At 34.9% G+C, this 25,716-nt stretch overlaps 6 protein-coding genes across 7 annotated transcripts in view; 3 read left to right on the top strand and 3 right to left on the bottom strand.

Moving 5' to 3' along the window:
- Positions 1 to 10,380, top strand: part of LOC119639627 (protein neuralized) — a 47,713-nt gene extending 37,333 nt beyond the window's left edge. For both annotated transcript variants that reach the window (XM_038037126.1, XM_038037125.1), the window contains exons 2-3: positions 7,419 to 9,187; positions 9,714 to 10,380. In XM_038037126.1, the coding sequence (XP_037893054.1) occupies positions 7,419 to 9,187; positions 9,714 to 10,022 (2,078 nt within the window). In that variant the 3' untranslated portion in view covers positions 10,023 to 10,380. The remainder of the gene's footprint in view (positions 1 to 7,418; positions 9,188 to 9,713) is intronic.
- Positions 10,381 to 13,027: 2,647 nt separating this feature from the next.
- On the top strand, positions 13,028 to 14,110 carry LOC119639629. The gene has a single exon (XM_038037128.1). The coding sequence runs from the start codon at positions 13,190 to 13,192 to the stop codon at positions 14,045 to 14,047; it is 858 nt and encodes a 285-aa protein (XP_037893056.1). The 5' UTR covers positions 13,028 to 13,189; the 3' UTR covers positions 14,048 to 14,110.
- Positions 14,111 to 14,147: 37 nt separating this feature from the next.
- On the bottom strand, positions 14,148 to 15,754 carry LOC119639247 (protein Peter pan). The gene is made up of 4 exons (XM_038036532.1): positions 15,328 to 15,754; positions 15,089 to 15,268; positions 14,845 to 15,029; positions 14,148 to 14,712 (listed from the first exon to the last, which is right to left on the bottom strand). Exons 1-4 carry the CDS (start codon positions 15,655 to 15,657, stop codon positions 14,148 to 14,150), a joined length of 1,260 nt encoding a protein of 419 aa, XP_037892460.1. The 5' UTR covers positions 15,658 to 15,754.
- Positions 15,755 to 18,526: 2,772 nt separating this feature from the next.
- On the bottom strand, positions 18,527 to 20,178 carry LOC119639628 (otefin-like). The gene has a single exon (XM_038037127.1). The coding sequence runs from the start codon at positions 20,030 to 20,032 to the stop codon at positions 18,725 to 18,727; it is 1,308 nt and encodes a 435-aa protein (XP_037893055.1). The 5' UTR covers positions 20,033 to 20,178; the 3' UTR covers positions 18,527 to 18,724.
- Positions 20,179 to 20,924: 746 nt separating this feature from the next.
- On the top strand, positions 20,925 to 22,069 carry LOC119639630 (protein big brother). Its single transcript, XM_038037129.1, has 2 exons — positions 20,925 to 21,053; positions 21,108 to 22,069. Exon 2 carries the CDS (start codon positions 21,278 to 21,280, stop codon positions 21,917 to 21,919), a length of 642 nt encoding a protein of 213 aa, XP_037893057.1. The 5' UTR covers positions 20,925 to 21,053; positions 21,108 to 21,277; the 3' UTR covers positions 21,920 to 22,069.
- Positions 22,070 to 24,601: 2,532 nt separating this feature from the next.
- Positions 24,602 to 25,716, bottom strand: part of LOC119639246 (flagellar attachment zone protein 1) — a 5,234-nt gene continuing 4,119 nt past the window's right edge. The window contains exons 6-9 of the mRNA XM_038036531.1: positions 25,008 to 25,644; positions 24,830 to 24,944; positions 24,706 to 24,766; positions 24,602 to 24,643 (exon numbers count right to left, since the gene is read on the bottom strand). Coding sequence (XP_037892459.1) covers positions 24,602 to 24,643; positions 24,706 to 24,766; positions 24,830 to 24,944; positions 25,008 to 25,644 — 855 coding nt within the window. The remainder of the gene's footprint in view (positions 24,644 to 24,705; positions 24,767 to 24,829; positions 24,945 to 25,007; positions 25,645 to 25,716) is intronic.

Raw genomic sequence — 25,716 nt, 5'->3', positions numbered from 1 at the left:
ATATACATATATATGGATGTGCGTGTGTGGATCTATGTAGATATATATATATATATGTATGTTGTATGTGCTTGTATGTATAAACAAAACCCACATAATTTAACCATTTATGCTAAAGTCTGGGGTCGTCAACGGTGGCCGCATTCGTATGCGTACACGATGAGTAAGCTTCTTGCGCATACACACCTAAAAACTCAATAATTTAGAATAATTTAATCAAAATTATTAATAAATACTTAATATTCGATAATAATGAGAGTAACTAAAATAGCGAAGGTGTTTTTCAAATTTAACCAAATTCAAATCAATTTACAGTGTTAACCCTTTAGCTGCGTTAAAGTGTCAAGAAAAAGGAGAAGAACATAAAAAAAAAAAAAAAACCATCAAGCAAGACTCAAAGTCGTCCCTCATTTTGATCTCACATATTTTCCAATTTCGATGGCACGATTGGAAATGCTAGTTGTTCAGTGAGTTGTAAATCACAATCTATTCTAAGCTGACATATCAGACGAACGACAAGGGTTTGGAGTAACTCACTTGGGCAGACAATATCCGTTTTCTAATTAAAGGCAAAGTAAGATTAACATAGACAAGTATATGAATCAGAGAACTTCCGAGATGATCCAGGTCGAGGGACAGACAAACTGTTTCCGTTTTTGTTTCTTTCTTGGGGATCGAGCAGCCTATATCCCCGCGCTAAAATCGTTCTTTTCCCTCTTTCCATGCGTCCAGTATTTAAATCAAAGATTCTCTCAACCATCGCGTTCAAAACAATACATTGGACTATCTGTCTTGCCGAGTGACAATCTTTGATCTATGGATTTACGCAAAAGTTTGTGAAATTTATTGACGACATGTCTTTCACATCGACGGTCTTATAAACAAAATGACATTGAACTTCTCTCAAATATTAATGACAATTGCATCCATCTAATAAAAAAAAAAAAAAAATAAGTTTACATTATTAGTCTTAAAGCCCGTAGTTTTCCGCCCCCTCCCCTTATTTTTTGAATACAACATGGGTTTGGTTAAAACAGATACGAACAGAGAAGATTCGTGTGCCAGTCAACTATTCAAGGCTTTTCCATGACCTTCCCCCCTTGGCCGGAACAAATCGATAGATAGCTTGCAGAAGCCAGCCAGCAGACGGACAGACAAGCATAGCAAGTGATTCTGAATCGATCGGTATAGCAAAAAGAGAGAAACGAAGAATAAGAAAAGATATAATAAAAGGTGAATCTAGCCCAAGTCCAAGTTACTTACATCCGCGCCAACTCTACTTCTACCACAAGTTGTGTGGGATATGACAGGTAAAAACGCTATAGTAGGCCATGGCCCATCCTTAAACACCCTACATCATTCCGCATTAATGCAGTTATCCATAAAACAACTTTTGAAAATAAGCCTTTATATGAGGAGAGAGATCAAAAAAATGCTCCAAACTATTTGCAATAGCTTTCGCCCTTGAAGCAAAGCATATCGATGTACCAAACTTGATCAAAATATCGCAAAAAATGGCACAAAAGAACAGAGCGGACGGCTGGACGGACAAGTTCAGAACCACTTTCCGAGGCAATCGCAGTAGAAAAGTCCTACTGTGTGTGTTGTATACATCCGCACAAACTTAATGTGCTCTTGTATAGCAAGCGCTAGGTGGAGAGTACAAAAAGGGAGCTAACTAAATAAACATTTGTTCTCCCAACAAATTACTGTTAACAGAACGTGGCTTTCACATCAATGTCCAGAACTTTAAAAAGCAAGAATGAAAGCAAGAGAAGAAGAAGAAAATTATTTGTTAATTGAAATTTCTGTGTAATAATTTTCGTCATTTAAGTTTAAGTGTAAACGCACCGGCGGCAACGAAAAAGCCTTTCACACAACTATAATAAAAAAAAAAGTATATATATGTATATATACGATGATAAATTACATTATAAATATAATTTACTGAGTGAAAAAAAAGATGACTTAAAACATCATTTATTTTATGGCGAACCTCCTGATTAAGGAATGTTCAAGTAGAAGAGCAAGTGCTTGCCTTTTATAAGAAGGGCAGGCAGGCAAGCAGGCAAGCAGGCAGGCAAGAAAAGAAGGCCTAAAAATGCCGACAAACTCTTAACAGAAGCTTTAAAAATTGTGTTTTAAACATAACTTACACACATGCTGCTCCTCATATAACATAAGGATGATGATACCTTTTGACGCGTGCCAATCGAGTTGAACTAAAAAAAAAAACTAAAATAACAACAGCAACAACAACAACAACAACAGTAATGATAATAATCCTAAAGAAAGCCATATAAAATGTAAGAAAAACAACTGGCGACAGTAAAGTTGCACATGTTGAAATGGTCCCTTCCAAAATATATGAAAAGAACGAAAGAAAAGTACAATAAGTAAATAAACGATTCTCACTCACCGACTTAAGTACACACAAAAAGATATATTTGTTCTTCCCCCCTCCCCAAAAAAAAAAAAAAAAAAAAAACAAAATACAAAGCAAAAAAAAATAATAATAAAGAAAAGACGAAAAAGATATACGGTCTTGTGCCAGCTGCCTATATATATATATATATATATGCATATATACAGTTATAGCTCTTCACGCAACACCAACAAGATAAACGATCTTTAGGGAAGAAATAATCAACGGAAAACTGAATTGTGAATTGACGACGCCACCAATGAAAGTAAAAAAATAAAAGAGTGCCAGGTAAAAGGCAAAGCAACAGGACACGATTATCTTATTATACTATACTACATGCAATACTACTATAGGGGTTGATTTTTGTAAAGAATACAAGTCCAAAAAAGTAACTGAAATAAAATAAAAAGAGAGATAACATATACATACATACATAGCTCTATATATAGATATAATTATAAAAGTATAAATAAAGCGTTAAGCAAATTTCAATACAAGCTTTAGTTGAGTGATTAAGGGTTGATTTCTTTATATATATATATATATATATATATATATATATATATGTATATATATATTTTTTTTTAAGTTGCATTCAATAAAGAAAAATTGACAGATGTTCCTTTTAAATATATATCCACATACGCATATATATACAGAGAAATATATAGAAGAAAGCCTGCTTAATCATATATATATCTCCCCTTCCACCGACTTTCCAGACAAGATGCAGAAATCTTATACTTTTTACAATTATTCGGTTTTAAATGCTTTACTGCACTTGAGATAGCTATTCTTTATAAATCCCAGTCAGATAGATATATGAACAACAGGATATTATATTACACGCATATATGTATATACATGTTTTATAGGCATGTATGGATTTATATACATGTATATATATATATGTATATACATATATATAATGTATTTAAAATGTTTATAAAAATTAGTAACACTTCCGTTGCATAGAATAAATTCACATCGTTTTTCTTTTTTTCCTCCACAAGCAACAACTACAACTACTATTAGAGGAAGTAAAACCGGGTTTGACGATTAATTTAAATGCAGTAAAAACGAAGAAAAAGTAGAAAAAAAACCCACGAAAAACCATTGATTATACTTCCGCTTATCGTCAAGCGTAAGCAGAATGAGTTCAAAAAAAAAAAATAAATAAAAAAGTTGTTCTTTGCTTTGATATCTTTCAGACTTTGTAACCATTATAGCAACGTTAGTCCATGGTACTCTAATTTTATTATTTCGTTTGTAACACACGTAGAACTAAATGGGTAAATACATTATAGTAGATCACGGCCCACCTTTAAAGCACCCTTCATTAGCTCACAAATTTACTGATACGTGCGTTCAAATTAATGCCTTATATGGCATGGAAGAAGTCAACCGACCTAAATTGTTTTCAGAAATTCTCGTTCGTGGCTGAAAACTCATAAGTGTTACTAAATTTCATCAAAATATCGCAAAAATTGCGCCCTATAGGTTAAAGCCAAGACGGACAGATGGAGCGAAAAGCATAAATCGATGCAGAAAATTATTTTTAAATTGATTGATACGGTACCCATTATAGTGGGTCACGGCCCATCAGCTTTCAATTACTGCTACGACTTTTCAAAAGAAAGCATCTTTTGTGGCAAGTGATCGAAAAAGTGTTCCAATCCAAATCGTTTTCAGCAATGCTTGTTCGTGGCCCATTCGCGACATTAGTGTTAGCAAATTTCATCAAAATATTTCGAAAATTTTTACCTGCACAGTCCAATCTGATTTTTCTTATTTTTTAAATGATCAATCACTCAAGGGATGCTGGTATGATGGTCAGAAAGAAGGGAGGACAGAGAGACAAGAAGAGGCCGCAGCCTATGTGGAGGAATGTGCCGAATCGTTAATTGTTATGCTTTCACCGATCGAGGCTATACCTAGCTACAGGCATATACCAATCTTTGTTAACACTTTGCACTCCTAACCTTTTTTTGTTTTTTACCTACCATCAACTCCTTTATTAAGGAAGTTTAAAGAAGATATAAGAAGTGATTTCAATGGAAAAAGAAAATGCAAGTCTTCAGACTATAGAAAGAAAACACAAGCATTTAATAATATTGAATAATACAATGTCGAATCTATTTCGACATAAGAGTTTGTCAATATCGATCCATAGTTGACAGAGGCAGTGGAAGAGATTAAGACATGATCTATGCACCGAGAATTGGATATATCGACTTAATAGTCGCACCTCTTAACTACTTGGCTATGCTTGGCAAGCTTAAGAATATTTGTCGTCTATCGATCCGAGGAAGGTATTTGAGTGATCCGACTCTTAATAGTTTATGGAAATTCGAAAATAAATCTCCAATTTTCTCATGCTTCGGCCGTAAAAGCGGATTTGTCTGACTGATGGTAGTTGATAGTCTCTGCTGGCAGGCTTAGTCAATCTCTTGCCATGAAGGACGAAGTTACCACGCTCCATTATATCCATTGCTATTATTTTGAGAATTGCCTTGAGGGTAAATACTAACCTTTTCCTATCCGAACTGAGGACACCGCGTCACATTGTTCCTGTTGTTGCTCGTGCTTTAACGCGTATGCGTATGAGGCATTAGCTCATTCGCTTATCCCTATCGATAGCAAACCGCGACCCACGATGATCGATGTTGATGCGTTCCATTCTGGACTCTTTATGAGAAATATCAAAGAGAGAGAGAGACTTGTCTGTCCTTCCGTCCTCTTTTTCTTAGTATATTATCATGTAGCTTCCCATGAGCACTTTTTGTATACACATGACGCTAGCTTTCTACGTGAACATTACGATGCAGTGGCATGACTCCACAATGGATAGAGAAAGGATAGTCACGTCATTATTCTATCTCTTTGGGTATAAACATATCAAACAAAATGTACTTTTCTTTAGTGATCTAAAAGTCGCCTTAAGGCTATTTTTTGGTCATTTTTTCTTTCTTTTTGTCTAAACCGCAATCCCAACTACTGTAATGCATGCATAATTTATCTGTCAATTAAATGAAACGATAAGTACAGTAAAGAGTTATTTAACGGAAAAACATTTTTCATGCCATGGCAGGCATGAGCAAAGGCCTTCTAGCTCAATGACAAAGCTAATAAAAATTTGTATAATTTAGTTATTAATTTATTTCAATTAAAAGCACGATTTATGTAAGCAATGAAAACAAAAATATTCAAAGGGTCCCACTAGAAGCTGCTGATGCCAGATCGTATCGATCGCAATTTGTAACACTCAGAAGTAAGTTCAAAATACTCCGCAAAATGTCCGCATATTCGTGCTTTCGGTCCTGTCGGTCCTTACGTCTTGTAGCTAAAAAAAATGTCCAATGGATTCGCATGGCTATCAAGGAATAGATATTTGAGCGGATGAATTCACTGGGGTGTACTGCCGTGAAGGCTGAACCTCATGAATGGTGAAGAGAGGAAACGCCCACGTCAACATAGGAAGGATGCTTACTTCCTAAGTGCCAGATTGTGAACTTATCACTCACTCTGCTGATAGACTGGTCCATACGAAACCTATGCCTTTTTAAGGATCAAGCAATGCAATGTACAATGAGGAAGCACGCAAGCTAGCTAGCTAGCACTGCTAGGATGAAACTCCCGCAAAGAGCAGATGAAAGCAGAAAGTAATCAAAAGCGTGTAACGAAAATTCTCGATCAGGCAGGCTTTTTATAGGTTAAGTTGAAAGCTCGATATGGAGTAGAAAATCTGCAGAAAGTCGAATCAGTCTATGCTCGATGCAAGTGCAGAATATTCTCACCGGGTTTCAGCGGATCAACAGGCAAACATGTAGACCTACCGGCAAAAAGGCGAGTCTCATGCAGTACATGTACACTAATGAATGCGCATGTAGCTTAGAGGATTGTATCCTTGAATTTGAACTATTTTCGCATAACTTTAGGATTTACTGTAAATATATTATCTTCGCTTGCATTGATCTCGCCTGGCTTTCTTCGTTCGATTTAGGATAAACGCCAAGTTTTGTTTTGTGTGTAAACACCTTTTTTCTGTTGTTGTTGTTGTTTTTTTTTGTTTATATTAAAATTCTGGCAGCATTTTTAGTACAGAACAGTACATAACAATAACAAAAACCGAACAACGTAACTTGAAGACAATTTTTACTATACGAGAATAGGCAGAATTCAAGCCAAAAGGAAATCACGTTTAATATTATAACACAACAATTTGTACTTGTATTGTTGCATTACGTTGTACATACTTAACCCATTAATAAAATTACTTCCACTACGCGCCTATGTGTTGCCTTTAATAATATTCATTCACATTGTTCGAGTGGTCTCTTTCTATTTATGTGAGAGCAAAGAGCTTATCTGGACTACACTACATTATATAAAGGAAATCAATTATAAAGTCATCACGTATTACATGAAATGAAGAAATGTTTTGCTTTGATTACGGCAAAATTATTTTATAGGCAGTTGGTCTCTGGAACGGGAGAGGTTACTAACTTCTCTAACCTTTATTGTGGTTGCGCGAATTCAATTATCGCTTTGGTTGCCCATTTTGGGTCGCCAAGATCATATCGGTTGGGCATTAGCAACCTACCACGCTATGAGGTTATGTTGTCAATTCAGCCAAAGTTCAGTGAATTCTTTATATGCCCTCTTTTTTCTTGTGCTTCTTCTTTTGTGTTTTCTTTCTGTTCTGCGTTTCATTTCACTTTAATCTCTCCAGACAGACAGATATGTTCGCCCTTTTAAATCTTTTAAGCGCCTTTTTCAGTGTTAGTATCAAATTACTATTGTCACGCTTAAGTGTTAAAGAATTTAAAAAAAAAAAAAAATCTTATCAGACTTCCTTCTCCACAACAACAAACAAAAGATTAGTTGACCCCTAATTACGTAAACTATTTTTATTTTTTTTTTCGTTTCCTTATTTTGTAATCTTGTCTCTAATTTTATCTTTTTCTTCTTTTTGATTTCGTTTCATTTTCAGTCCGCCGTTCTCCATCCGCCTGTCCTGGTCCTAATAATTTGCCACCTCTACAATTTCATAGTGTTCACGGCGATAATATACGCATTTCCCGTGACGGTACACTCGCTCGACGTTTTGAAAGCTTTTGCCGCGCAATAACGTTCTCCTCGCGTCCGGTGCGAATCAATGAACGCGTTTGCGTACGTTTCACCGAGATTTCGAATAATTGGAAAGGCGGTATACGTTTCGGTTTCACCACCAATGATCCGGCCACCTTAGATGGAAATTTACCTAAATTCGCTTGTCCCGATCTAACAAATCGACCCGGTTTTTGGGCTAAAGCTTTACATGAACAATACTGCGAGAAGGATAACGTATTGTATTATTATGTAAATTCGGCCGGTGAAGTAATTTACGGCATTAACAATGAGGAGAAGGGTGTGATATTATCGGGCATTGATACGAGAGGCTTATTGTGGACTATCATTGATATTTATGGTAATTGCACGGCTATAGAATTTTTGGATGCTCGTATTTATATGTATCAACAGAGCGGCGGCATCGGTTTACCACCGACCTTAATGGGCGGTACTTTACCGGCACCACAAATGGCCACAAGTACATTGCATGCCCATCAGCAGTCTAGACGTTCCTTGCCCACAACAAGCGGTTTAGATCACGAGCTTGAACGTCATGTGATGCCTTCGTTGCAATCGTTAAATCTGTCCGGCCAAGATCAAGTTGATATGGCGAATGGTGTGCCACCGTTGCGTTATAATGTTAATGGTCGTTTAATACCGGTACCCTTTCATATTACCAAAGGTCGTAATGTTCGCTTATCTCACGATCGATTTATAGCCTCGCGTACTGAAAATGATTTCTGTCAAGGTTATGTGTTTACCGCACGACCGATTCGCATCGGTGAGAAGCTCATTGTCCAGATACTCAAGACTGAACAGATGTATGTCGGCGCTTTGGCTTTAGGTTTAACATCCTGTAATCCAGCCGCTCTGCAACCGGGCGATTTGCCCAATGACTCGGACTTTTTACTCGATCGTCCCGAATATTGGGTAGTTAGTAAGGATATAGCGACCGCTCCTCAGCGTGCCGATGAAATTGCGTTTTTTGTCGCACCTAACGGTGAAGTAACGATCAGTAAGAATAATGGCCCAGCGGTTGTAGTAATGCATGTCGATCAATCTTTGCAATTATGGGCATTTTTGGATGTCTACGGGTCAACCCAATCAGTAAGAATGTTCCGTCAACAATTACCAAATATGGTGGCTTATTCAACGGCATCCGTAGCCGGATCCCAACAACGCATAGTTAACATACCCGTCTCTGAATCCATTAACAGTCTGAATAGTCAAATGTCTGAATCACGTAAAATCCTGCACCCCAGCCATTTAAATGTAACGCATGCATCTTCGTCCACCTTAGCCTCCATGCAATCTAATAATAATTTAAACGTCGGCGCCTCCACAGGCATTCTAAATGGTACATGTTCGCCACCGGCAACTGGCAGTCATGTTGCTGCATCAGGACGCATGATTAGCATGCCCTCGAATGGCGATATGATTCAAATACAACCAAACAATGGCGGCACAGTACTAGTGGTGAATTTACCACCAGCTACATCAGCTTTAGACTTGAATGGAGCTTTAGCGGCGCAGCATGGACGTTTAAATCAAACCAATTCAATAAATAGTTTAAGCGGCCCTCAACAAGCAACAACAACGAACGGCGCAAACAATTTAATGGCTAATGCCAATAGTGGACAATATGTTGAGGTAAATAATAAATTTAAAAAAACAGGAAATAAAAAACACCTAATGACCAAATGATATTAGATAAAATTTCCTGCTTAATTTTCGCATGCGATATTAGCTTGCTCTCTCATAACATGTTTAATTAACATGGCGTCGTAAGTCAATATAACATGGAAAAAAGCTTATTTAAAATAACATGAGAGATTTTGTTTTATCTCAAAGAGTTTAAAGATTTTAATTTCCATTTTTTACACGCATGAGATTTGTCGTTCTGTGTACTTATCTCACTTTCAAAATTTCATTATGCTTCGGAGAGGATTGCTGCTCCCCCTGATTCCTCCGCATTAATATAACACAAAAATGCGTTTTAAAGGGAAACTCATCTAGTCACAACATTGTTGCTCCTCTGCCCGAGAGAAATTCTTCGATAATTGCCTAAAAAGTTTTCGTGTTACAGTTCTTCTTCTTCTTCTCTGTGTTCAAATACTACATACACTTTTACTTTTATCTTGAATATTAATGCAAGTCTTAATTTTTATTTATTTAGAATGGTTCTGCTAATAATACTGCCTCTCCAACTGCCACAGTGGTTACTGCGGGCGTCTGTGGCCCAAATAATTTGAATAGCAGTAACAAATGGTCGTCAAAAACAACCGAGCAAAGCGATAATAATTATTCAGCGAATGCTGAATGTACGATTTGTTATGAGAATCAAATTGATTCGGTTCTATATAGTTGCGGACATATGTGTATGTGCTACGATTGTGCTATCGAACAATGGCGTGGTGTAGGCGGCGGTCATTGTCCCCTTTGCCGGGCAATTATACGTGATGTCATACGTACTTATACCACGTAAAGAACGAGAAGAAGAGACTAAAAAAATGTTTTACCGGATAGTGGATAATTTGTAAGAAAATAAAAAAAAAATGCTTGTAACGTTTTTGGTTAAGCATTAGAATGGGAAAAGCAAAAAAAAAAAAAGAAAAAAAATTTAATGTGTCTAGAATCCTATGGAAACACACTAAATGATTTAAAATTGGACTGCAGCACCTGCTCGGTTTTATGTTTATATTGAATGAATTTTAAAACATTTACTAAAAAAAATATTGAGATAAATAATGGCAAAGAAAAAGCATTTTTTTTTTTGTGTAGAAGTTTTGTTAAAACTAATTTTGACTAATAACGACGATTTATTTTTATTTTTTTTACATTTATAAAAAAAAAAACGAAAAAAATGAAGAAGAAAACAACATAGAAAATCATTAATATAATAACAGCAAAAATTATGTGATTTTATGGTAATTGTATTATAACTTTTAAATATATGAAATAAGCTATGGAATGCCTTGATTTTATTTTTAAAATTATAATTAATTAAAAATGATTTTTTCAATGTAAAACTAAAGTTTAATAAGAAATAATTTGTTTATACTTAATATATATGAAAATATGTGTAAATTAGTTTTTAGTTAAACCAAAGTATATTTTTTTATTTATTTTTTCAAGTTCTCATCGATTAGTAGCTATAAAATTAAATTGAATTTTTTTTTTTTAATTAATATCGCATCAATAATTATTTTTTATTATTGTATTTTGTTTAAAAAAAAATATTTTAAAAGGAATCATTAGAATTCAAAAATTATTGCACAGAAACATAAGGTTTAGATTGAAAATGTTACCCATAGATCGTTATCATGGAAACAGAATTTTAAATGGATTTTAAAAAATAAAAGCAAAAAACACGACAATTTTCAATAAGATTTTGTAATATCAAGTACCCATTGGAATCGATATATATATATGTATATATATATATTTCCTTTTTTTTTAATTTTATCCTAATTTTTATTTATATTGATTTTTTTTTTGTTTTTTTAATAATCGCTTAAAAACTAATTGTACTCGAATACTGATTTTGCTATATTTTTTAAGTTAATTTATTATTTCCTTTTTTATATATATAACTCTAATTTCTAGTCACAACTTTTATAAATAATATATAATCGATGTATTAAAAGAAAAAAAAAGAAATAATCACCAAATGAAGAAAGTTGAAAAAATTAAAATTTATTATTTTTTATACTTAAAGTAATATTTTATTTAAAAAAAAAAAAAACAATGAAAGTTTATAATCCTCTTCCTTCAAACCGCGTCTTATACGTTTAAACCTTACCTTAAATTTAACTTCACACGGAACACTAATAGAAAAAAATTATCGCATGAGAGAATTGAAATTAGCACTTCACTTCACATCATCTTTGCAAGAACAAGCAAGAGCACATGAGAGATAATAAACTTGAGCTCTCTGTATCCTATGTAAACATAAACTCAAAGATAATGAGTAATTAACTAAAGCTAAACAATTTTATCTATACAATAGATAAAATAAATAACTATAAAATTGTTTACATAAATCAACAAAAATAAATAAGTCCTAATAAACATAATTAAATAAAACTGAAAGCCAAATGAAATATGCAACAATCCGAGCTCAAGTATGAATGTTAGATTATACGAAGATATAATTAATATTACAAAAATAAACATTAAAAAAATGGGAGATTTTGAAATGGTTTATTGTGCTTTTCTTCTTGATTTCTCCAATTTGAAGATTTAATTTCAATTACTTCAAATCTGTACTCGTTAAAAAATTAGCGAAAAACTCCGCTCATTTTTTCAGAATTAAGCGTTTGCAAGCTCTTCTTGGAGTAACTTATTTATGCGATAGGTTTGTTAAAATAACTGCAAATCGTCGTTTTCGCTCCACACCGTTGCTTAGTGATAAGCAATTTTTCGTTTCTGGATATATTAATAACTAAAGAATTGGCGTTTAAAAAAGTTCAGTTTGCGATCTTTGTAGCTTTAGTCATCGCAACGAAGATTACATAATTTTTATATATTGTATAGAATTTCAACAGATTTATTTGCATTGATTTGTCATTTGAACAGAGCTTTTTAATTTTTTCTTAATTTTTTACATTGCTTTAATTTATATGCCTACGGCTTTCCACTACTGCTTTGCCTTTTTTACAGAGAAATTAACTACTGCTTTGCCTTTTTAACAGAGAATGGAATTTCCCCTATTAAAAAGGGAGTTAAGCCACTAGAACAGAAACTCAGTTTTCTTTGTGGCCAATTTCGGAAATTCAAGGAAATGATATTGATTAATGAGCCATTTATAACATATTCAATGAAACTGGACAATCAGGTTGAGGCTAATTTAAATAAATATTATGTGATTAAAAAAGATATCCTAATGACTCACCTCGTTCGGTATTAACACAACAACAGTCGGACATTCCCCGATAATAGGTATATAATGTCCGCGGAAAGGATTTGCTTCGCAAATGTGCAATGCAAGCTTTCCAGTTTAGATAATTCATTCTTCTTTTTTCACATAATATGCCTACTTCAAAATATATCAGTACCTGATACTAAATCGTGATTTAAAACTTCATTGGAGACATTCCATCTCTAAATATATAATATTATAATAAATATTTAATTTACTAAAATTTGATAAATTCGTTCAACCAAATAACGTGAATTAAGTGAGAAGTTATGCCGCGTTTCTCTGAAAATTGCCGACATCTGAGAGGAAGCGTATATGTTTGAAAATGTATTTGTTTACCAGTTAAAACCAGTGTTGTCACTAGGTTTTACGCGTTTTACTTTGCAGTATGATGATTATATTTCTTTTCTTAAAAATCCCTTAATACTTTTTACAATCGAACATAGCTCTTCCAGACTAAGCGGAGAAAAACATTAGAATTTTTTTATGTTCTCGTTGGGGAAAATACATTTAACTTGAGAATATAAGTCAACTAAGTAAAAATAAATTAATTTAATAACTTTATTAAGGTTCAGAAAAAGATATTCGTATTCATTTTGGAGCTTTTTTAAACAACGCAGGGATTCTTGCTGTTAATTGTGTGTTGTGAATTGCAGAAGAAGAAGAACATTAGAATTCAAGAAAATCTATTAAAATTGAAATACATACAAAACATAAAAAATCACAGAAATATGGCGTATAAAATGGAATGGTACATAGGCACCGAATGGAAAATGCCTCGTAAAGGTTTGTATAAAAAGGTGCTGGCTTTGGACTTCAAAAGGCTCTGCAAACCACACCTATTATCCACAGTAATTGTTAGTATTGAACAAGTATTAAATCTTCGAGGACGTGAATCTATATATCTGGACGATCAAAAAGCAAAACAAGACGTTACAATCGAAATGGGTAAAGCCTGCACCCCGTTGGATTATTACTTGGAAATCCTAGTGCAGCAAATGATTGAAGGCGAAACAGCTGAATGTATCATAGAGACAAAAATCTTACCGGTGGTGTGCATTTTAACATTGAAAAGTGTTTTGGAAAGTAAAGAAATTCAAATGTTAAGACCGCCAGAAATATATCAGTTAGCTTTAAATTATAAGGAGAACGGTGTGAAAATGTTCAGAACTTATCCGAAATTTGCTCATGAATATTTTGCGAGAGCAGCAAAGTGTTTAATTTCGTACAAAAAATTTGAAAATTTAACCAAAAAACGGGATGGAATAGCCGGTAAAGATATGGAAGATTTAATGTTACAAATCCACACTAATTTGGCGGCTTGTCTACTAATCGAGAAACGATATGAAGATGTTATCTATCATACGAATTTCGTTGACAATATGAATGAGCCAGCGGAGAAGAGTGTCTATCGGCGTGCTGTCGCCTATTATCATATGAAAGAATTCGAATTGGCTCAGAAGACTATAGAACGGCTGCCGAATTTCCGAAAAAAAAAAGAATTCATGAGCTTATATCAAAAAGTGAAAGATGGTTGGAAAACTAGTAATAATCAATATAAGGGAATGGTTCAGAAAATGTTTAGTTAAAAACTACTTTTTATATTTAGCATGTAAGATAAGCGAATATTTGTTACCTCTTATAAAAACAAATGTTTTTGGATTTTCTCAATGGATTTATGATTATAACTCAGTTTTTTTTTAATTTTCTATCAATTTTCGTTTTTTTGGATTTTTTCAGATTACGTGGCGGTAGGACATGTCTCTTTCTAGTGTTAGACACGCTAGATTTGAAGAGCTCTTCATCTGGTTCTTCACCTACTTCTTGCTTAAAGTACTCTGCATCATCATCCGCATCACTAGCGTCTTCATCACCACTTTCATTTACTGCTTCATTTTCCGTTGATCGTTGTTTTTGTTTAGATTTTTGTTGCTTTTCTTGCTCTTTAAGGTTGCGTGCTCGGTTCTCGGCCTGTTCCTTTTTGCGTTGTTCCTTTAGTTTTCGTTTTTTCTCAATCATTTTACGCAAAATCTCTTTTTCTTCCTCCGTCTTGATAATATGGTCATGATAAAGCACTTCGCCGGTAAGTAAGCCCTCTTCTATTTTTATAAGCTGGAGGGTGAGGCGAGGACCGATTTCGTACAGCTGCACAGCTGACTTGTTCTCTTCCAGATTACCTTTGCGCTTCAAGGTTTGCGGTAAGATAACCTGAGAATTTTCATCTGCTTCGGCTTCTGACTCCGAGGCATTATCTCTGCGCAAAATAGGCGAGAAAAATGTAAATATATTTTTAGTTAAAAAAATGTGCTTGCATAAAAAAGGCGGTTCGATTCATTTAATGGTTATATGGTGATAGGAAAGTAAATGAATGAATATTCTAACTTACTGCATAATAAAATCTGCGATGTCTTCACATTTTGCTAGATTTGGTATTTGACCCATAATTAATTTCTTAACGCCTCGAGTTAAACCTACTGGAACGACTTGTATAGAGTAATGACGCACATCGATCAAATTATTTTGAGGATTATATGAAAATAATAGACAACGTCTAATGGTAGCAATATCAGTCTGTAAGGAATGCGCATAAAAGAATACAAATTTTACAGCCAGAATTATTCACTACTTACCTGGGTAATATTGATTGCTGGGAACATATTTTGAAAGGTATGAGTCATTAGCTTTAAATGTTTGCCTTCACCGGTGAAATTATTCATAATCACTAGAGGAGAATATTTGAAAATTTCCTCATCCACATATTGTTTTTTACTAAGCGATATCACATCGCGCGCTAAAGTGAATTGATGCACCTTCAACATTATCGTAAAAAATTAGTATAAAAATTTCTTTGAATTATTATTATAAATACCTTAAATGTTAATGTTGGCCCTCTTGGCAAACGCAATATTTTGAATGATAGCTGAGTTTCTGCCTTATTGAAAATGCCCATATGAGAGACGTGGAAGTAACTACTAACAGCTACAAAATCTTTAATGCGATTCATTTTCTTCTCCTTTAGTTCGCGCGCCGTGAATGGTTCCATAATTTTTCGGAAATCAAGAGTTAAATCCGTAATATATGGGCACGGTAGACCACGATGTATTATAAAGCTATGTGGTGCTTCCACCAGTTCTTTTGATTCACCTTCTTTAAAGGCAGCCGTACGTTTTTTAGGATGTTTTTTCTTAATTTTCCCCATTTTTGTGAACTTATTTTAAAAAATGTTACAATAGCCTCGTGCTAGCCACTAAAAACAATCATAACAAAATTTGACATATGCGCAGAGAAATATCAATACAAATGGCGGTGTTCAATAAACAACTCGTTAAGGTCGAATTAGAGAAATACTGTAAAAAATACTGCCGGTAAGTGTGAATTCTAAGACATTAGTTAAAGTTTTCATACGAATTTAGATTGCCTCTGTTTAGCAAAATAATGTTTGTCATATTAAAAATTCACCATTTTTCCTTTCTTTTAAAGATTTTCTGAAAATGTGTCTTTAGATGGGGAAGTTATGCGAAACACAATCTAATCCAATCCATTTTCAACAGAATTCGTGCTCGGGCCAAATTAATTCAGTTTACCAAATATCATCAAACTATTTGAAAAATTACGAGGTATAAGTTGGTCATATACATATATATATCACTTATTTGATATATATAGATATATATAGATATATATATATACATATAAGTCGATGTAGATTGATTGATTGACATGTATATATATGTATATATATACATATAGGTTGAAATCAGACAATTAATAAAAAGTTCCTTTGGTTGTTTTGATTTAATTTTTTATTTCCAAATTATTTTATTTGATATTAACACATACTCAATACAAAATACAGTTAATTGAAAAGTTTACAAATTCTTAGTTTTTATTATAATAGTTCGAAATATAAATATCATAGATATATGTGACAAACGGAACAAAAAAAAGAACAAAATAATGAATAAAAATCATTGTAGTGAAAATAATAAAATAAATTTTAAGTGAAAATTTCATTTATATGCTGTGTACAAGAAAGACATAGAAGAAAACGACCAAAATAAACAAAACGTTTACAAGAAGAGGCCATTTGAAATGATATTTTTCTTCTAAAGCCCCTATGAATTGCCTAAACGAATCATTGACTGCGTCCGGTTTTGGTGATGTCGCCTGCAACGAACGACGCGAGACTACTTTTGCTGAAGGCGTATCAATTCGGTGACCAAAAGATTCGCGTTGACGCAAATTAACAGCAGCGCCCGACAATGGGGAATATTTATCGGCCAAAGGGGCAGCTTTCAAATTTTCCAAATTGCGTGCAAATTTGCTAAGGAAACGAGTTTTCACATCGCCACCCAATGGATTATCTTCAACGACAATCACATCATCTTCATATTCGTCTTCATCCTCATCATCGTCGTCATCATAACCATCGGGACGATCAACGTCATCATCATAATCGTCATACTCATCTATATACTGCGGTTTAACGAGATACTTTGAAGAAGAAGATGGAGAATCATAACTTTTTCTTACTTGTGGACCACTCTTGTTGTAGTTATAATCCTGCTGCGCACCCGAAGCTGAATGGTATGTATTAAGGGTTACTCTTGAAACAAGACGTGGCATCGCTTGGCTGAACTTTTTGGTGTTTTGAGAAGTTGTAGAGCTAGTGAAAGTCGGTGTAATTGTTGTAGTCGGCTATTTTGATTAATAAGAACAGCTTTTGATTGAATTTGTGATGTCATTGTTTGTCACCTTTCCTCCGCGTCGGCATAAGTTTTATTAACATTTTTTTTTGCTTCTTGAATGAAAGAAGTCGTCACCACATTAGTTTTGCTGAGCATAACTGGTTTCGGTGAGGGTTCTTTAGTAGGTAACTTTGGATGTAGATTTTCCTTTACGGGCGTTTGCATTTTGTCGTATACTTGTTTTGACACACGATCTAGAGAAACATCTGAACTCTCTGGATCACTAACTGTGGTTGTTGTTGAAACTATACGCTCCGCAACGGCCATTAGTATGCCGTGTAGGTCTATTATTACCTTACATTAAAATCCACATTACATGTACTGTTACTATCGATAAAATCATCTATTTTTATTCTGTACTCTGCTTTTTTAATTTGATAATAAAAATTATGGCGGTCTACTTTTAGGCTAACTTGTGAAATTATTATTATTATTATTATAAATTTAGTCAGAGAATAAATTCTTTTCTCTTAAAACGCTAGCATCAAAAAAAACTCTACCGCACTTGACATTTGAACCCATGACATTATTATTATTCACGTAAAAAATATAACACATTTTCCAATCCTAATAAATCCACACCACGGAAATCGGTTTTGGGTTCTTCACTCGTCAAATACATAATAAAATTTTTGATTGTGATTAACTGAAAACGAATTTCTTGCCACTGTTCACAAACTTTCTGTTAAATGCTCATCCGGCATTAAGTGTCTCCATAATTCCATTAGTTTTTCCTTATATTCTATATTTTCTGCATTATATTGCTCGGAAGGTTCTACGTGATGCATTAAACGTTTATAACTCTAAATTTGATATACCGATACCCCAAACAATGGACAAAATCTGGATGTAAGCTCGGCTTGATACGCTTTTAACACGTTGTACAACGTTTACTGTCTTTAATGTTAAGCTTTTTAATTTGTCTTCGCTGCAGTATTCAACAGCTTCATCAGATTTCCGTATTAATTGTTTAATATCAAGTTGGTTGGAGGACTCCAAAGACCATTTTACTTGTTTTGTCCGACGTGCTTCCGGTTGAGGTCAGCAACATATTCGGTGTAATTCACATGGGCGCATAAAATTGTGCAAAAATATTGCATAATTGCTCGTATATATTTGCAAATTTGCAAACAATGTTGTTGAACCGAAACACAAAAACCAACATCATCCAGTCTATTTTGTAATTTAATCAAACACATTAGGTGAATAGTACAAATTTCTTTTCTTTTACTTATTAAGGAAACTTAAACACATGTTTTCCAAGCATTTCCAAATTAGTTTATTTGATATTAACACATACTCAATACAAAATACAGTTAATTGAAAAGTTTACAAATTCTTAGTTTTTATTATAACAATTCTATATAAAGATATCATAGATATGTGACAAACGGAACAAAAAAAAAGAACAAAGTATACGTAAAAGTTATTTGGTTAATACCAATTAATATGACAATAATGAATAAAAATCAGATTGTAGTAAAAATAATAAAATAAATTTTAAATGCTAACCTTCATTTATATGCTTTGTACAAGAAAGACATAGAAGAAAACGCCCAAAATAAACAAAACGATTACAAGAAGAGGCCATTTGAAATGATATTTTTCTTCTAAAGCCCCTATGAATTGCCTAAACGAATCATTGATTGGGTCCGGTTTTGGTGATGTCGCCTGCAACGAGCGACGCGAGGTTACTTTTGCTGAAGGCGTACCAATTCGGTGACCAAAAGATTCGCGTTGACGCAAATTAACAGCAGCGCCCGACAATGGGGAATATTTATCGGCCAAAGGGGCAGCTTTCAAATTTTCCAAATTGCGTGCAAATTTGCTAAGGAAAGGAGTTTTCACATCGCCACCCAATGGACTATCTTCAACGACAATCACATCATCTTCATATTCGTCTTCATCCTCATCATCGTCGTCATCATAACCATCGGGACGATCAGCGTCATCATCATAATCGTCATACTCATCAATATACTGCGGTTTTACGAGATACTTTGAAGAAGAAGATGGAGAAGCATAACTTTTTCTTACTTGTGGACCACTCTTGTTATAGTTATAATCCTGCTGCGCACCCGAAGCTGAATTGTACGTATTAAGGGTTACTCTTGAAACAAGACGTGGTTGATTATAAGAAGTAGTAAACTTGCTGGGCATCGCTTGGCTGAATTCTTTTGTGCTTTGAGAAGTTGTAGAGCTAGTGAAAGTCGGTTTAATTGTTGTAGTCGGTACTTTTTGATTAATAAGAACAGCTTTTGATTGAATTTGTGATGTCATTGTTTGTCCCCTTTCCTCCGCGTCGGCATAAGTTTTATTAACATTTTTTTTGGCTTCTTGAATGAAAGAAGTCGTCACCACATTAGTTTTGCTGAGCATAACTGGTTTCGGTGAGGGTTCTTTAGTAGGTAACTTTGGATATAGATTTTCCTTTACGGGCGTTTGCATTTTGTCGTATACTTGTTTTGACACACGATCTGGAGAAACATCTGAACTCTCTGGATCGCTAACTGTGGTTGTTGTTGAAACTATACGCTCCGACACGGCCATAGTATGCCGTGTAGGTCTATTATTACCCGTCTTCATAGAACTAGCAGAACTATCTTCACTTACTATATTTGATGACGCCACTTCGGCAGGCGTAGAAACATGTATAGTACGACGATTAACATCTTTGTCTGTTGCATATGGTTTGCCAGAAATAGCAGCTTCCAAGCGCTTAATAAGCACTTTACGGCTAGTATCTGTCACGGGAACGTTAGGCAATTGGTGCTCCACACACATTTTGCGTAACTCTTTGTTATTTAATTTCTCTAATTCCAACATACTATTTTCAAATCTCGAATAAATCTATTTTTTATATAAACACACAAACAAAAAACAATTTTTCCGTATTTTAGGTAAAAGTTCAGCAAAATATAGTCATTCGTCCAAGGAAACTGGTGAAATTAAAAGATGGTAAAGAGATGGTAATATATATCGATAATTAGCATTTTTGGCACGATAATCTTATTATAGTTTTATTTACGTTTCTTTGTCTGTGGTTGCAGAATTATCGTTTCTAAATTTGTAGATGCAGATATTTAAGGCGCGATACCGATGTCGACAAGAAGAACATATTAAATCATAAAAAAAACTGTGATAAAGAAGGGGAATTTAAAGGCTTTGGACAATCGCTTTCCTTGAGGGATTACTAAAGAAATTGAAAACTCAGCCTGAAATGCATTTGATGTAAATTGATGTAACATTTATGTAAACTGAAATAGCCTATTAAAATTAGTGCAATAAAAGCTCCTTATTCGCGGATGAAAAAAATGCGGCCAATTCCCATATTCGCGGCTATAAATTTCTTTATTCGCGGTTTTTGAGACGGTAAACAAACAGAATGAAAGGAACTTTATTACTCAATGAATAAAATATTGTTGCGAAAATCCCAAATCTAGTTCAGTTCTTTTCAGCTAAGCAATTTCCCCAAATAACAAGTTGACTAAAGAGGGAAAAACTAAATGCACATTCGCATTCAATTAAATTGATTTTTTTTTTATTTTTTACCTAGGGACGTATCCCCTATTACCATTCCGTATTCGCGGTTTCTGTACTTGCGGCAATTTTATGGAACGTATGGAACCCCGCGCATAAGGAGCTTTTACTGTATTTTTTAAGAGGATGGTTACTGTTTACAAATCGCCTGAAGAACGTGTAAACTTTGTTTTCATTGGTTGCATCTATTACCAGTTGTTAATTTCATAGGAAAGAGCATAAAATGCAACCCTGAAATAACATATAATCCCTGTAAAATACATGTAAACAATTTCATCAACACTTCATTATTCAAAACCGCAAAATAGTAAGTATAACAAATTTTGTGAAAAATAAGCTACATTAACGATATCATTCGCAGGATTGACACGTTTTTAAGGATAAAATTTCCTGTAAATATAAAACAGGCAGTATAGTAAGAAAATTTTTCATTATAATAGTGTATAATAAAAAACGTCGAAAATAGCTGCCCAACATAATTACCTTCCACAGACAAGCTTGTGCTGTTTTTTCGAAAACCAAAACACCACAATGAATGAGGCGGCATTGGCTGGAATGATTCCGTACGACACGATCGGTCTGTATGAGCAACCGAAACCACGTTTTATTTTTAAGATGCCGCGTGTCGTACCCGATCAAAAATCTAAATTTGAAAGTGATGAACTTTTCCGTCGTTTAAGTCGAGAGAGTGAAATTAGGTACACAGGATATCGCGAGCGTGGTTTAGAAGAGCGTCAAATTCGTTTTCAAAACGGTTGCCGTGAAGGTCATACAGAAATTTCATTCGTTGCATCGGGTACTAATTTGCAACTTGTCTTTAACGCTACACAGAATCCATATGTACATGATAAGGAGTGTGATTTTGATAAGGAACATGGAAAAGTTCATATAAAATCATATTTCATTATGAACGGAGTGTGTGTACGATTCCGTGGCTGGCTAGATTTGGAGCGATTGGATGGTGTAGGATGTTTGGAGTATGATGAACGGCGCGCGATGCACGAAGATGCTATACTTCGCGATCAAATAGATAGATACAATCAACGTCTGCGAGAATTTGAAGATACTAAGCGGGTTTATCGCGAAAATCGTCCGGACGAAATGGAAGCTGTTCGACGTGGCGTCGCATCGGGCGGAATTGGAGTAGGAACTGCCACTATGTGGCGGCGTTAATTCTTATTCTTATCCATACAGTCATGTTACGGACCATTGCTTTTAAGTAAAATGCAACAAATTTTATTTTATAGTCCTCGTAATATATTCAAAATAATGAAATAAAAGTATAAATATTGAGTAGCCGTTGTTAAGGCACTTAGGACGAAAGATCAGTAGTAAGAAGATTTGCTGTATTTTGGTACGTTTGATTTGATAGGGAGATAGGTGCAGCAAGCGTGGACTGATATGAAGATTGATGCAATGAACGGAAAGAATGTTTTAAGTGAAGCGGATGGAAGCGATTTACAGAATTCTCTTGTGGAATTTCCCCTTTCGTGTTCTGAGAAGTTTCCTTTGCATTATTTGATTAGTTGTTGCCCGTCGTTGACAAAGACCTAATGTACCCAAGACTTTGGTCAACTTGGATCGGCGTTTGACAAGCAAAAACAAGAGAGACTTAATGTCCACTAATTTCGAAATATTTGCAAAGGTTTCAATGCTAACAACTAGGAAAGTTAAATTCGGCGAAGTCCGCGCGACGCGAAGTCAAATTCTGTGACTAGTTTGAAGGCATTGCTTGAACATTTTTAAAATAAATTAACTTTTAAGCGGGCCATGCAAACTAGGTCCCTTATGGTAAGATCGACTGAAAAAGTTATAATCGAAGCGCAAGCGTATGGGTCATGGGAATAGCAGTACTGCGGACGATAATTGTGCTTCCTATTATTGATTAAAATTATTATCTCGATATTCTTATACAAGGGTTTCAAAGATGTACGCAAGATTTTCATTAAATACTGTAGAAAGCAGATTCTTTTTTTTCGATTCATAACGTGCATACTGTGAGGATCTCACATGTTCTCTGTCTCGGTGGGGTCAGTATTAGGTTAAGTTAGTAATAAGCTAATCGATATATCGTAAGTTGACACGGCGAACGATTGCTTGAGGAAACCCAATATGAAAACCAACTGTTTTTTAATTGTAGTATGATACGGTTGGCAAAGGACGACCTTGAAGGAATTACAAGTGAGACGACTTCGAGAATCGTCCGATTCGAGGGACCGACAGTTTCCCTCGATGTGTTTTTCTTGAAGGGATAGCCGACGCGTAGATATCAGTATTTAGAGAATGATTATAAACATACATCTAATCGTTTAGTTTCTTGAACATCAGTGAAATAAGACGGAATTTAAAATAGTTTTGTATTGCATTTTAATAACTTTTAGGTATTGAATAATAAATAATACCCTTAAAATTTGAATGAGAAAATTAATGTAAAATAAACCGAAACCATGAGCTCCTGCTTAATCGGCGATTGATTAAAATCCCTCTTTACTAAAGGGTACAAGCAAGTAAAAGTATAACTCCCAAAAAATAACGAAAAAGTTCCAAGAAATATAAATTTGTACCTGGCATTAAATTGAATGGCAGATTACTGCCTCACAATAGTAAAGGGTTATGTGTCTTGTAACATCGGGCAACAAGGTCTCCACGGTTATACTGACACATACACACCCTTTTATCGAAATTCTTGAGGGAAACCACGTACGAAAAAGTTTTCCAAACACTTCAACACAACAGCGAAAGTTAACTTTCGGCTATGTGATTACCTCCCTCATCATCGAGATGAGAGAGTACACGACAGGCAATGTCTCATGCAGTAATTGAGTAGTTTCACGCGATGTGGCACAACATTTCGTCCACATCAATGTACTTCAATTTGGGTAGAGAGAACTTGATTATCATAGCATGATATCGAGCAATAATAACAGTCACTGCTTGACCGGCGTTATTTTTGAAAGGGAATGAATCCATGTTTTTTTTGTATCCCCATTCATAAAGGCGCTATCGCGAAGCAAACTCTTATATGGAGAGAAAATCTAGCCTTCCAGTATGCGGGCTTTCAAAATTATGGCTTCGCATGAAAATACTGTGTACATTTTGGTGTAGTATTACCAAAATGAGCCAATAACGGTACTAGGCGAAGTGGTGTAGGATATGTAGAAGTCCGCGTCGACCGACTTTACTCTTCTTACTTCTTATTTTTAGTTTTTATTTATTATGCACCTCTCCCTCATCTAATCTAATCTAATTTATAAAATCTTACTACACTCATAGAGTTGAAGGCCAACATAACACTCGGTACGTCACCCCTACTTTTATTCATTTCTGCTCGATTTCTTGATTTTGCTTGTGCATCTTCTTTCACCATGTCTGTCACTTCATCGCGTATACGCAAACATTTAATTTAATTTAATAGTACTTCCACAAATATATCTTCAGTTACATAAAAAAAATTTACGGTTTTCCATACCACCTTTGAGGTACCGTGATAGACGCGTTGCAATATAAATAAAAAAGGGCTAGTTGAAGGCCAACCATATATACAGGTATAAACAAAACAAACCCATTTAAAAAAAGCCCATCCTTATCATCCATATTAAAATTAGCGGTGCTAAAAGGACATTTGTCGTTATGTTAATTACTATTCGGCGTTATTGCTATTTCGAAAACTATTATCGGGAATTGCAAACAAATATTCTGTACCTTATGAGGGCTGAGATTTAAAAATTTTTTATTTGTTTCAATTATGATAATAACAACCTTCAAAAGTACATGTAAAAATTATAGGCTTAATAAAAATGGGAAATTATTGACAAATAGCAGAGAGGGTAAACAAAATTGAGAAGAAAGTTAGTTTCATTCCATATGTGGATAGTCAGAGTTTTTCAAAAGAAAGCTCTGTAAGGGAAAGAACAGTCGATTTTGTAGAAAATATTTCAACGAAGGGCTGTCTTTATTACCTTAAATTTTCTAAGTTGCTTACTTGAGCGGCTTCTCTGTGATATGCTGGCCCGGAAGGTTCTACATTAATAGAGTATAAGTTGTATTCATTAAATTTTCTATTTCAATTTCTTATATACCTACCTATCTGCGAAGGAATAGTTATTGTCCGCATAATCGATTGGCCTGGTGGAGGGCATCGATCTAAGGCCTTCCAAATAACCCTTGGCATCTTCAATATCCCTTTCCAACTTAAAAACTGCAAAAGTACATGTTAGGATCATCCTTAATTAGTGTGCTTGAGAAGAAATTCTTTGTTTACCCTTTTCTTGGAGATTTTCTTCCGAAGTGCGACAACACAGCTCATTCTTGCAGGAACAACACTTTGTTTGCTCTTCCTCCGAACCATCGCCTCCGTCCCTTGTCAGATAGGTACCCAATGCGTTTATTGCCTCGGTTCTATGATCTGTTAGGATCATGTCAAGCAAACAGCCCGGTAAAATTTTATCGGCTTGAGCATATAATTTTCTATGCAAGTAGGCCAGTTCACGGAATGATAATGTAGTAATACCGCAGTGATATAGTCTATGAGCAATACAATACAATTTACTTTTCGGATTGACTAAACGGCAGAAACAGAAGCCGCACTCTTGTATGAACTCGTTTAATATCTTGCGCAAATCTCTTTCGAAGGCATCTCCCATTGTACCCATTTTTACGACCGTTTTCTCGACGAAAGCTTCAACATTGGCCTCATCCTCCGGCCTGGGTTTAATGATCCTTTTAGGTGTAGACGTGACTTGTGGTGCGAAAGCGGGTGGCAGTTCTGGCTTTCTGACTGTTTGGGGAGGAGCCGGTTGCTTAGTAGGTGGCAAGGCAGGGGGAGCAGCCGCGACTTCAGGCGCACGTGCCGGTGCGGATACGGGTGCGGGTGCTCCCCCCGCCTTCCAACCTAATAACTAACCGGCTCCACCACACAAAGCCAGAAGAACACAAACGCCACCAGCAACCCCACCAAAAGCCACGTCTAC

This window comes from Glossina fuscipes, unplaced genomic scaffold (genome assembly GCF_014805625.2).
Source record: "Glossina fuscipes isolate IAEA_lab_2018 unplaced genomic scaffold, Yale_Gfus_2 112, whole genome shotgun sequence".
Taxonomy (NCBI): domain Eukaryota; kingdom Metazoa; phylum Arthropoda; class Insecta; order Diptera; family Glossinidae; genus Glossina; species Glossina fuscipes.
The sequence above is the reverse complement of the archived record's forward strand: the minus strand, read 5'-3'. Positions and strand labels throughout refer to the sequence as shown.

What these genes read in the sequence shown, in the direction of transcription:
- LOC119639629 (XM_038037128.1), top strand. Translation starts at nt 13,190, where the DNA reads ATGGCGTATAAAATGGAATGGTACATAGGCACCGAATGGAAAATGCCT.
- LOC119639247 (XM_038036532.1), bottom strand. Translation starts at nt 15,657, where the DNA reads ATGGGGAAAATTAAGAAAAAACATCCTAAAAAACGTACGGCTGCCTTT. An exon ending in GGCCAACATTAACATTTAAG is followed by an intron (nt 15,269 to 15,327) that starts GTATTTATAATA and finishes ATAATGTTGAAG; the next exon opens with GTGCATCAATTCACTTTAGC. An exon ending in ATCGCAGATTTTATTATGCA is followed by an intron (nt 14,713 to 14,844) that starts GTAAGTTAGAAT and finishes TATTTTGCGCAG; the next exon opens with AGATAATGCCTCGGAGTCAG.
- LOC119639628 (XM_038037127.1), bottom strand. Translation starts at nt 20,032, where the DNA reads ATGTTGGAATTAGAGAAATTAAATAACAAAGAGTTACGCAAAATGTGT.
- LOC119639630 (XM_038037129.1), top strand. Translation starts at nt 21,278, where the DNA reads ATGAATGAGGCGGCATTGGCTGGAATGATTCCGTACGACACGATCGGT.